This window comes from Heliangelus exortis, chromosome 2 (assembly GCF_036169615.1).
Source record: "Heliangelus exortis chromosome 2, bHelExo1.hap1, whole genome shotgun sequence".
Classification (NCBI taxonomy): domain Eukaryota; kingdom Metazoa; phylum Chordata; class Aves; order Apodiformes; family Trochilidae; genus Heliangelus; species Heliangelus exortis.
This window is the reverse complement of record NC_092423.1, coordinates 4,146,905-4,160,119: the sequence shown is the minus strand read 5'-3', so window position 1 is coordinate 4,160,119 and position 13,215 is coordinate 4,146,905. Positions and strand designations below refer to the sequence as shown.

General features: G+C 37.6%; 1 protein-coding gene across 1 annotated transcript in view; it reads left to right on the top strand.

Annotated features, from left to right (window-relative positions):
- ADCYAP1R1 (ADCYAP receptor type I) overlaps nt 1-13,215 on the top strand; it is a 134,690-nt gene that overhangs the window by 101,831 nt on the left and 19,644 nt on the right. Inside the window, exons 11-13 of the mRNA XM_071734585.1 lie at nt 73-133; nt 4,282-4,351; nt 5,305-5,396. Of these exons, the coding sequence (XP_071590686.1) occupies nt 73-133; nt 4,282-4,351; nt 5,305-5,396 (223 nt within the window). The remainder of the gene's footprint in view (nt 1-72; nt 134-4,281; nt 4,352-5,304; nt 5,397-13,215) is intronic.

Genomic DNA, 13,215 nt, shown 5'->3' with positions numbered 1-13,215 from the left:
GCAGAAAGTGCTCATTACTGATTAATAAATGTATCCAGCCTGCTAATGATCTCACCATCTTCTCTTCTGCAGGTACCCCAACAATTTGTGTCACTGTCTGGGCAGTGCTGAGACTTCACTTTGATGACACTGGGTAGGTATTGCTGCATGGGAAACCATTTGAGGTTCACTCATCACAGTGGGAAGGGTAAAAGAGGAATAGAGTGGTCATAGGACACAACTCTGATCCTTCCATTTCTGATATTGATTTGAGGCTGCAAGTAGTTTAGGTTCAGTGTTCAACCTGGAGTGCTTTTGTATTTAGCTGTGTAAACAGCCTTAATTTGAAGATGACCTTTAAAAGTCCCTTTTAACCCAAACTATTCTGTGATGTTTACATCCTTATTGCAGTGATGAGTTCGTGAAAGAAGATGTAGCCTGTAAATGTAATGAATTGAAAGGTTTTTTTTTCCCCAAGTCTAGAGGAGGAGATGACGTGAAACAGAAAATCCATATCCTACGTTCTGTGTGGGGAAAACCCCCCCCACACACACACAAAAAACCCCAAACCAACCAGACAAAAAAAACCCAACAAAACAAAACAACAAATAAACTCAAACTCCAAAAAAAGCAACCCCCCCCTCCCCAAAAAAAAACAAACCCTGCAAATATCCTAGATCTTTTTCTAAAGGATCAGAAGGAAAGGCTTCTCCCAGAGATGGCTTTGCACATCTCTTTAGTCAGTAGATTGACTGGTCTGATAGAACAGCACACACATCTGGTAAGAATGGACATGAATATACACCTTAAAAATATAAAAACTTAGCAATGTTGGGGTATTTTCCACTTGCTGATATCTATGCTTGAAATTGGTGAAATATTAGGAAAACTGCTGGGGATGAAAGAGAGTGAAGCTGGGCTAGATGATCATTGTAGGTCCCTTCCAACTGAAAAAGTCCTCCATTCCATTCCATTCCATTCCATTCCATTCCATTCCATTCCATCCCAAAATTTTGAAAATCCAGCAGTGACCAAGCACTTTGATTTGAGTGAAAGGTATTACCCAAATCCCATTTCCGAGACACTTAGCTCAGGTTTTACTATCACCTAGGTGTACTAGAGACACCTGGATCTAAAATTTGCACAAAAATCACTGTTCTGTCATCTTTTCTACATCCTTCTTCTTTCATGCTTATTTTGGAAAGCACATGAAGCCCTTCCTCCACTGGCAAAGCAAGTGCTGTGACCCAGTGTTCTATTCCTACATGAAGCCAAATTAAATCACTTATTTCCACACAAAACAAGCCAGAACCCCCTGATGTGTCACTGGTAAGATTACAACACTGGTTCTAAATGCATTAATATTTCTTAAGAGTACAAATACTTCATATATTTTGCGGGTAGGGAGAATTTCTTGCAGAAGAAAAAAGAAGAAAAAAACCCAACACAAACAGGTCCCCATGCCTTTTTTTTTTTTTTTTTTTTTTTTTTTTTGCGTTAGAGAGGCTACTTAGCATGCAATGACTTTAGACAGATTCTAGCTGAGTGTCTCAGTGCTAACTTTTTAAAAAATCAGTCAGCATTGTTTTGGGGGTGGGCAAGAAGCCAGCGGGAGCCTGAAAGCATTGCAGGAATGACTGAGCTGGGAAACCAGAGTTGCAAAGGAATGGAGTAAAATACAGATTCTGAGCCTGAAACTCTTCCTGCCTGCTCCTTCTAAAGCTGGCAGAGCTCCCCTGGCTTCAGCTCCTGATTCACAGCACTGTCAGTGAGAGGTTTGTGGAGAGAAATGCAACTCTTTATCCAGAGCTGTGCTACTGAATTAAATGGGGTTATTCCAGATGTACACCAGAGAGGTAACAGAGATCAGACTCTGGCCTTTTCAAATGGAACTCACATCCTTACCCCATCCCACTGCCTCTCTTCTCTTCATCCATCCTGAAAAAGAATCCTGGGTGTCTGACCTCCACTGAAGTGATGAATTTGAAAGAAATGAGGGAGCCACTTTATGTAGTGCATCTTGTTGGTTGGTATTACAGACTTTTTGTGGTGCATTGGGTTTTTTTTTTTATCCTTCTGGTCATGTTCATCTGTGCAGAAGATGATGTTACTTCTACCACATCCATCCTATAGATGTCACAGGGAGAGGAGAAAAAAATTCCTTGAAAAAATCTCTGTGTGAGCTTGATACTGAATTGAATTGTTGATGTCTACAGGGTAGACTTTGGCATCTGAGCTTGATGGGAACAAATCCTGGAAAAGGAAAGGAATAAATCTAAGAAGAATAAGTGTTTGGAGGAGAGAATATATCTCCCCAGAATACATATTTTAAATAGGGGAGGAAAAAATAAACCAAAAAACAACCACCAAGTATCTATCTGTCCCAGCCAGACCTGGGCTGCAGATGAATAGATGAATGGATAGTATCCATCCCCTGTAATTTTTTATTTCTATACAGACAAATTGCTATTCATGAATGTCTGAACAGCCAGATGAAGGTTAGAGTTTGTCCAGATTCTTCCAGCATTGAAGATTTTCAGGGCAGATTTAATGTGCATCTCAGAGAGGCTGAGCTCTGCAAATAGTGGGTAGCTTGCAGAAGAGGACACTTAATTTATAAACGCATAAAATGAATTAAAAATATAATAATTAAGGGGTTTTGTTTTGTCGTGTAGAGTTGTTGGTAATTAAAAAGAGCCTGAATTACAGACTGGGTGGAAAGGAATTCCCTCAGAATATTTGTCCCCTCTCAGATATTTTAAGTTGAGCATCCAAAGAGAGGTAACTCAGAAATGTTTCTTTACATTTGGCAATCCCCACCATCCTGGAGGGATTTTAAGTTTCTCTGACTAGTCAATAAGAGCAAATAAATCTATTTTTGTGCAAATTTGACATCCCAACTCTGAATTTTCTCTCTTCTCACCAGCTCTACCACACAGATCTTTATTGTTGGTGTTATGGGAAGCCATAACAAAAATTAAAATACTGCATACCTCAGTTCAACTAAAATTTCTAAACCAGACATCACTCAACTGCTCCCAAATATGCACTTTAATGATGGAATTTTAGCTTGCCCTCCTTACACTTGCACACATACCTGGTTTTGTTTAAACAAAAGATTTTCACTTATCCCCCAGATACCAGGCTACCATTTCAAAGGCACAGAAGTTGCATTTAATGCTCTCATAAGATCAGCAGTGGTTTATTGCTCTATGTTCCTTCAAATTATTTCTTGGCATCTGACAAAAGCACCATGACAACGACTGCTGGGACTTCTGGCTGTTGTCCCAATGGGAGGGAAACCCTCCTTCTCAGAACTGCAGGTACAAAGTAGATATTTTCCCATTTTTTTATGTTTTCCAAAAGGAAGCAAGAGGGAAAGAAAGCAAAGGCCAACAAAAGATATTTTTTCACTGACCATCAATTTTTAATGACTTAAAATAGTGTAGCCAGGAGTGGTGTGACAGGAGAAAAAAGGGTTTTTTTCATTATTGCTGTTTTTCTAGCTTTAAAAATGTATGTTACAGTTAAAGACCCCCATACATTCATGGGTCCTGTAATTAGCTTACTCTACAAAAGGATTTGTCCAAATCAACTGTATGGAATAATCTTCATTTGAGTCCTTTGGGGAGCCTGGAAGAAGATTTTAAATACTGAAATAGAAATGCCATTTTTTTATGATCACTCACTCTCAAGAGCTTAAGAAAGGAGCTGACCCCAACCTCTACTTGAACCTTCTTAGATGAATCCTCACTCCTGGCAGCCCAGTGACTGGAAAATCATTCCTATATGTCAATACAACCAGTCTCTAGTATACCCTCATATACTGTCAGTGTCAGGAATCAACATTCCTGCCTGTTTACCCCAGGAAAGTGACTGAGATATCCAACTTTGGGATAACCATTTCTTACCCTTCAAGGTATCCTATCTCTTTTTCCCATCTGCTGAGTTGTTCTCCCAAAGGGACAAGTGTACAGCTGAACTGTCTGCACACACAGAAACACACAGAAAGGCATTTTCCCAAATGGCCAAAGTGTTTACTAACAGCTCCCACTGAAACTGCCACAAAAATACTTAATGCTACTTTCAGATAATTTGGGTAAAGACCATAAAAACAAATTATGAAAGCTTCAGACTAAAGAACTGGTACCTTTGAACCCAAATGAAATAATTTAGCAGGAAAGCCAATCTCCCTCTCTCTGCTCCTTTAAAAAAACTGTAAATTTATTAACTTCCTTGTTACATCTTTATGTTTCTCTTTCCTTCTCTTTTCTCACCCCATTCCTTCTTTAATGACTGCAGCTGCTGGGACATGAATGACAACACAGCCTTGTGGTGGGTGATCAAGGGTCCTGTGGTTGGATCAATCATGGTAAGGAGCACTTGGAAGAGGATCTTCCTCCATAATTTTTAGGGAAAATGATGCAAATTGGTTTAAATGGCTTTACAAACTATGCTGCATCAGCTGTCCTGAGCTACTGGGCAGCTTGTCTGAATGTCCATCTTTTGCCATCCACACTGCTAAGTAATTCCATTTTTATTAAGAAAATCTTTTTTTACATTAGTAATCTTTATTAAATTAGCAGACAAAGTGTTACACAGTTGCTTAAACATAGATAATAATTCTATGAATAAGACCCTAGAGAATATGGAGCATTTGGCAGGGGCTGGCAGACATGGCATGGGGTGTGTAGGAATCCAAATGTGTCATTTGGGGTGACAGCCCAAGTGGGACAACCCAGGGCACCTAAACCAGTCCTAGATGCCAGTTACTAGGAAACTGGACTGAGTGTGCTGAATGGAATTCATTTCACAGCTACATATTTGAGGTCCTCTTATCTTGGGCCAGATTTAGCCAAGCAGAGGGAAAATGGCACAGTTCAGGACTTTCAGGGAAGAGGAAACATTAAATAATAGTTACTACTAAACTATAGTGCCTTAGTTCAGAGAGTGGGAGTTAAAGATTCTTTCACTGCTGAGATCTTTGCTGTATGGTTTTGATGTGCAAGGAGCTTTCTTTTTCTTCTTTGCACTGGTTGAATAATGAAAAATGTTGAAATAATTTTGCTTGTGTTTGTCTCATCTGGTGCTTGGGAATGAGGAAGTTCTGCCTTATTTTAGCTGCTGTAAGTGGGATAATTTTGCCTAGAAAAGGGACAATAAGACCCTTGAAAACTTTTCTCTATACCCCTGATCCTATAAAACTTGTAGACTGCAGTTTGGAGAATACTAAGACAATGAAGCCAGCAAGTCAATGGAAATGTCTCCTTCTCACACTTGAAAAAATATATTATTGTCATATTTTTTTTTCCTTTTTTCCTTTAGATAAACTTTGTGCTTTTTATTGGCATAATTGTGATACTTGTGCAGAAACTCCAGTCACCTGATATTGGGGGCAATGAATCCAGCATTTACTTGTAAGTACAAATAAAGCAGTAATCAGTTCAAATTTCTAATATACACATAGGAAAAAAGACAAAGTCAAAAAGACACCTTGGTTGAATTAATTTGATTTTCAAAGACTCACAGGATCTATTAAAATGCTTTGGTTGAATTTACCTTTATAAAAAAATAAATCCAAAAGCCTTTACAGGTCAGTTATCTGAAATTATCTGGAAAATAACAGGCATATGGGACAGTCTGCTGTGCTTCATACCTCCCAGGGACATGGTCTAAAGTTCATTAGAAGCAATGATGATTGATTGAAAGATTTGATCTGCCTTTTTATTTAGGAAGACCTTCTAAAGTTGCTTTTGTCCATGTTTCTTGTACCCTAGAATACATCCCATTTTTGCAAAAAAATTTCCCCCACACCCCATGGAAGTGCTTAACAATGCACCACATTAGATATTTAGAAGTTTTTAAAAATTGTGGTTTACATTTTTTTAAAGCCAACATCTTTTTTTCTCAGTTTCTACCTCATGAGAGGACAGAGATTTGGCCATTTGAGATGATTGTCATTCTCATTTTGAGTCCATGCAGTCATTCTCCATATAAAAATTATAATAATTTTGAATAACTAGGTTATGTGACAGCACATCTGGTGTTTTCCAGGCTTTTCAGCCTAAACACCATGCACATTTGCTTTGTGATTTTTTGTGAGCTGTAGTGATTTCTAGCACTTGTGAACATAGGTGAGACTATTTGATTTAGCACTAGGTTCCTGAGTTAAAAAAAAAAAACCAAAAGAAACCCAACAAAATCATGGAAATAATAGATCAAAGTAAAAGTTATCAAAGTAAAATAGAAGGTCCCTATTTTGCTGAACATTTAAAAAAAATTATCCAGTGATTATTTCTACCCTAAGTAGACTCAGTTACTCTATAATGATATCACCCATCTAAAGGATAATTTAAAGGTCATATAAATAAATGTAATGAAAGTTGACCACTCAGGTGACAAGTTGTATATTATATGAATAAGTAAAAATAGGTCCTTCAGCTATCTATTTTTCTACCCTTCTTTCTTATTGTCTAGTTTACATTTTCATGAATTGATAATATTATATGTATATTTTTTTTTTTATGTCTGCAGTCAGACATCCACTTCCTAGAAGTGCTGCCCTTGAAGCTTATTCTAAGCTGTGTTTCCACAGACAAAAATGACATTATAAATTAATTCTGGCAGTGGATATATCTCAGAATTAACACTCTGGAGAAAGTGTAGTGAATGAGTTAATGGTATGCATGGTTTGCCTAGGGCTTGCATGAAGGTTTTCCATGTACTGGGATGTCATCCACTGACTCTTAGATTGTAATTAGCATCCAAGATATGCAGAGCTAATTCTGATTAAGACCTGCTAAGTGCATGTTGGATGCCAGATGCACATCTCTCACATATGAAGCAAAGCATGCCATAGACTACAGTGATTTATCCAGATTATAAAACATCCTTGTCATTTTTGATCAATATGGTGACTGGGTTTTACTGATATTTTTCCTATGTGTATAGTTAGCCACCAAAAGCAAGAGAAAACATCATATTTTCTGTTTCATTCGCTGCCATTATTTTTCATATTTTTTTGCAACTTTATAAGTGGGTGTGTAAAAATGGAACTTGCATTTATGTATGTGTTATGGAGTGTTGTTTATCCAAACAGATTCAACAAAAGAAAAGTCACACAGAGGTGATAAAAAGAAATGAAATAAATAAGTCTATGCAGATATAGACCAAGCATATTCAGTGTTTGTGCACACAGATCTTATAAAAAGAGAGCTGTTATAATGAAGAAAAAAAACAAAAAAAAGAGAGATCATAGTGTGGTTCTGTCACCATATTGAAATCTCTGTGGCATTTAGACTGTGGTCCATACTGAGCATTTTCCATGTCCTATTTTGCTGTTTCAAATGATTAAATGTCATCCCATCAGAACAAATTCTCCATTCAGACCTTTATTGCACAACATATTTTTGCCTTTGGTACATGGGACAAATCAGTTGTGGTTGAAGAAGGATGTTCAGCATCTTTCTGAAGGCAAGAGCACAAGATATCTACAGTAGTGATTGAGAGTTCCTCTGCTACCCATCTTCCACTCTTTAATAGCCCTTTAGTCAGGACATCCATCATCAAACAAAGAAAATAAAATACCCCACAAAAAATTGGCTATTGATTTTGAGTAAGATTTATTTTCTTCTTATATGTATGGTACATATTTAGGTTCAGGCACATTAAAAGATAAATTTTGTTAGGAAAATCTTCCTCCTGTTCTATTTTATAGGCACTGTGGTCATAGTTCTGCAAATCACTTAAGCCTGCTTTTGGCATTAAAAGCCTTGGGGCTGTGCTTAAATTCAAAGATTAATTATATAATATTACCACTGTACACTCATTAAAAATTCCCACTCCCAGAGTTAGCTGCAAGCTATGACATGAACACAACAGAAGGGTTCCCTAGTGGGGAACTAAGGCTTAATTAATGCAATGTAGCCATTAGAGATTGGAAAACTTGTTTTAAAAGAAAACAAACCCCCTAAACAGTAATTTGTATAATTTACAGCACAATAGCCAGTGCTTTGCTCCCATAAAAAAAAATCATATTTCTCTCTCAATAACCTGATGATCCAGATGCATTAGCCTTTGCCTTCAGGCTTTCAAAAACTTGGAAGCATGGAGCTAATTACTAACAATTTTCTGCAGCAGCCAGATGCTTTACTGATTTTAAACTTTCATTTGATCAACTTACCTGTTCAGTCATCCATTACCCATCCCATACCTAATCAATCTTTCTTCACACATCCAGTTCCTCCTCAAAGCTGCCTGCGTGCTGCTGATCCCATTTCAGATTGAACAGCTCAAAATGTGTGATTCTGAGATAACAATAACCTCATCCTTCTTTTACTGATGTTTTAGATGGGGCTAGATTCATATATCCAAGTAGCAGAGGTAGGAACTAAAAAGGAAATAGAAGCCATTCTTTTTAATATTCATTGTAAGTTTATTTTATTTTTTTTTTCTCAAAACCTTAAGCAGCTTTCATACATCCTCCCAGTAGTCATCCTCGTAACTATTTAATTTTCATTGTTGGGAGTGAACTTGCCAAAGGCATAAAAAAGACATAACTTTGCTTCTTGGACCATGTTTGGTTTCAGTTAACTTTGTCAGTCCTGAATAATTCCACCAAATTAAGCAAAAACAGATGCAGGTCCAGTGATACAAATGCAATAAATTTTTATCTGAAAGAGAAGTTCTGAGATCCTCAGGTGCTGGGGAAGCTAAAGTAATATCTAGTGTATTCCTAGAGTAATTCAAATTATTATCTGCATGGTTCAGACAGGATTATTGCCCCATCTGGTGAATGAATTGCATAAAGAGTTGGAATGTGCCATGGTCATGGACATGATATGCTTAACCCTACAGCAGAAAATTTAATATCTTGTATTTGTACCAGGATATTCAATACACTGAGATTTTACTTAAATTGCTTCCTAGCAGAAAGCATTTCCTGATTTTTAACTGCCTCCAATTGCACAGTTTGTAAATATTTTGGAAAAGTTGGAGATAATTTAGGAACATTTCCAACATATGCTGAAAGGCAAGGAGCACCACATCAGAAGTCCATGAATCCAATGTGTATTTGTAGTTGTAAAGAGCAAAAACACATCACAACCTGACTATGGCTGGTTCAGCACCCAGTGCCTTACATCAGGCCCACATTCTTCCTATGGCTTTTCATCCATCCATCCCTCGTTGGGAATGTTGGGAGACAGATAACAAATTCATCTGGCAAGGCATCACTGTTTTGTCCAGGAGAAATCCAGCCAATAGTGAGTAATATGGGATGTCAGAATCTGCTTACAGGAATCCCAGTTTTGGTAATGTTGTTGTAGAGAGAGAACATTCACACATACCACACCCTCCCCCCCACCAAAAAAAAAAAAATCCAAACATATTCCTATAGAACAAAATGCAAAAAGCCAAAGTCCATGCTATTATTTTCATGAGCATTATTCTAGACAAAATTCATTAGAGAGAAAACTCACCTAACAGTGTCACTGCCATCAACCACTACTGTAATTAAGTAAGGTGTGCATGATGTAGATGCATGCTGGAATCAACCTTGAGATTTAAAAGGCCCACACCTTTCCATCAGCTCTTTGCTTATTCATTCATTTCTGAAGATCAAAGGCATTTAACTGAAAAAGCTTCTTTTTTATTTTTTTCTTTTTAAATTTCATTTCCAGTTTACCATTAAGGGTATAATTTGGGAGGGGGAAGCTTGTTTCTGCTTTTGCTTTAACAGATTCTGCATAAATTTTGTATCACATGTTGAAAACTCAATGAAAAGAAAATAAAGCCCACATATATCTGTAGCTAATTCAGGTCTACGTCGTTCCTCCAATCAGCATCTTGCTGGAAAGAAAGGAGAAACATGGCATATATCATAGGTAGGTATGATTTTACATCTGGTGCAACCTAGAGGGTTAGGGCAGGAGAAGCAATGTTGTAACAGAGATGTTTTGGTAAACAACACTCCTCTGCAATTCACCTACAAAGTCACTGGACACTCAATGATTCATTCTGCTACTGCTTTGTCTTGCTGCAAGTGCTCAGACTGCCAGCATTAATAATTATTGACAGGGTCTTCATGCCAAAAGTCTCATTTTTGACAAGAAAATGGCAGCAATTTGATGATGGGTGTATTCTGTAGCGTGGCACTTGGATTTCTTAAGCCCAGGTATTATCAGTTGAGTGCTGGGATGCCCAGTAACCCAGCAATGAAAGGGACTGGTGGCCCTGGGCTAATCCTTTTCCATCACAAGAAAATACAAAGGAAAACATGGACAATTATCATTTGGTGTCAGTGCATGATCAGCAAGGACCTAGTTCTCATTTCTAAAAAAAAAATGTTAGGAGAGTAGATGTTTGCTACTTTGACAGCTTTACACTGCTTCTTGATAGATTTCTTTAATGCTCTAGAGAAAATGTTCTCATTCAGTACTACTGTTCATTTACATTTCCCAAGACATATTATTATTCTGGGTGTTGGTTTGAGGCTTTTTGGTGTCTGGTTTTTTTTTTTTTTTGTTGGTTGTTTGGATTGCAGGTAGGAATTGGAAAACAATTAAGTGTACTCCTTAGGAATGTAAGTTTGTGTAGTCTATTTTCCATAATTAGCAAGAATATAATTCCACAGGGATTTATCTCTTTTCAGATAAAGAAACTGAAAGTCCTATTCAGTTTTGCTTGCCTATCTATAGATTAACTGTGGTCTCAAGTAAAATCAACACGCACTGAATATTTAGGCTGTTTATCAGGTTCCTCTGAGCTGTTTTCCTGCTGAACAGCTGAAGGGATGGTGCACAGAGGGGGCTACTCAAACTCCCATATATCTTTGGTTATCAAATTTAGCTTCCTGATTTGAATGCTGTCCTGTGATCTGGTATCCATCTTTCACATTCTTACACTGATGATGGGAACAGATCTAAAATTATGTCCACCTGGAAAGTGATTTTGTTATTTCATAGGCAACACCCAAGGGATTTGCCCAGAAGAACAAATCAATATTTTTAAAGGAAATTCCATCCATTTCCAATGATACACAAGTGCTTTGCTAGAGCTTTGGTAGGCTCCAATTTTGAAATCATTGATGAAAAAACTTAATTCTTGTGATTGCAAGTTCATCTGGGATGAATGCAATGTTAAGAAGTTCTCTGCTTTTGTTATTCTGAAATCAAGCCCATGGTGCCTTGGCCTGCCCAGGTGATGTCCCTATGATGGAGGCTGACACCTGTTATTTTATATTTTGGAGCTGTAATGACAGATAGGATGGCTTTGTCTTTAAACACTGCTTGTAGAGATTTCTGCAAGGTATTTTTATGGTCAATTCTGTGGTTTCAATAGATATACAAGCAGAGGGAAGGATACAACACTGATTTATGTGGTTAATGAACTAGCTGACTTTTTTGAAATCTACCCAAGTTTCATGCTTTACAGTTCTCTAATGATGATTTAAAATTTCCACTTGACTCCATGCTCTGTGACAGCCTTAGAGAATGAGATTTTGTCCTAAATAAGCAAAAGACAGACCTTTTTTTCTCCATCTGTGACAGGAGCAAGCCACAAACTGGAAAGGAACATGTTTCCATTAAAAGAGAAGCTACTAATAGATGTTCCCTCTCTAGAAAGACCAAGAAAATGTGCAGATTATTGTGAGAGAGAGTGATACCATGCTATATGCCACAGTGCATTATAGAAATGTTCCTTCCCTTTTTAAAAAAAGAAACAGTAACACAAATATTGATGCACTCCCAACAGTTCTATCAGTGGCTGGATTAACCCTAGCAGCCCTGTTTCTGAGCAGGTTTAGACACAAGAAAAGGCTAAATATTGTCTGATGGATTCCCATTCAAATGTTAGTAGCATAAATATGGATGTTTCAGCCCTAAAAATCTTTCAAAGCTAGTTCCTAAAATATTGTGGCTTGGTTGCTATAACTGGTACCAGCACCCATAGCAGCTGAAGGATCAAGTTAGACTAATTTATATGTCAGGGTTTGTGTCTGTGCTCTTGTCCCTGGATATATATAGGTCTTTGCCTACTCATGTGATATCTGAAGTGCTATAGTGCTATATATATTATAAAACTTGTTCAGCATTGTTTTTTGAAGACCACAAATACTTCAGCAATGTGCACAAATGTCAGGCTTCTATTTAAAACTGACTACACTTAACTAAATTTTCTGTATTACTATACTTTTTGCCATGTATTCAGCTTTACTGATTGGCAAAAATAAGGGAGCCTTCCTCAAAAAAATAGGGTGCAGGCCTCAACTTTGTTTCTCAAGTCACTGCTCTACAAAGTGAATAACCTAATTTTTATGTGTATTGATAAGATATAATTGTCCTGGAGATCAGCAGGATAGAGAATGTCCAGTGCCTAAGGCTTGTGTCTTTACAAATTACCCACAGATTAAGGTGCAGTGTTGTAGCCTTTATCAGGGTAACTTACTGGGAAAGAATGGGTTTTGGAGATTCAGATAGTATTTCAGAAACCTCCAGTGGAGAGCTAACCCAGGAGCATCCAAATTAGATCATATTGGCCGTTTTCCCTTTCCCTCCCATTTTTCCTATACCTAAGTCTGTTGTTTGGAATGCCTTGTTAGGCTGAAAGGGATAGATCTGGAATTCTATTTCTCCCAGATCAATTTGCACCTTTGTTTCTTTGAATCAGTTGCTTAGTGATAATAAGACAAACGTGAAACTGAAGCAACTGCAGAAGTTGTTGCAAGACTGCAGATGATGGGGAATAATTCTGACATCTCTAATCTTGAACGTCCTTTCAACTTCCATCAAAGCTTGAAGTACACCAGCATCCATGGTCTTCCATTTCCTTTCTGCTACCATTCCCATTTTTGCCTCTACCATATAAAACAAAAGGAGTTTAATTTCCCCTCAGTGTCTCTGCTTCTCCTTGCCATCAGTTTCTTGTGTCTCACTTCAGTGACTTACATACTTCACACCTATTGGTTCTAGTTTTACATCTGAGGATTTATTAGGATATTCCCCATCAAGTACATAGTCCTTACAGCCTGAGGTATGGAAGAAAGATGGGACTGTCATAGTGCAGAAAGTTTTTTGATCTGGAAGGGTGGATTTCTGATGATGATCTTGTAATTAATGCCAAGCACGAAAGGAACTGTGTGGTGCAAACTGAGTACTTGGTTATCTCTACCTAGGAACAAATTTTGCCTGCCTTGGATTGTCCAAGTACACCCTCAAAGGCCAACACCTTTTAATG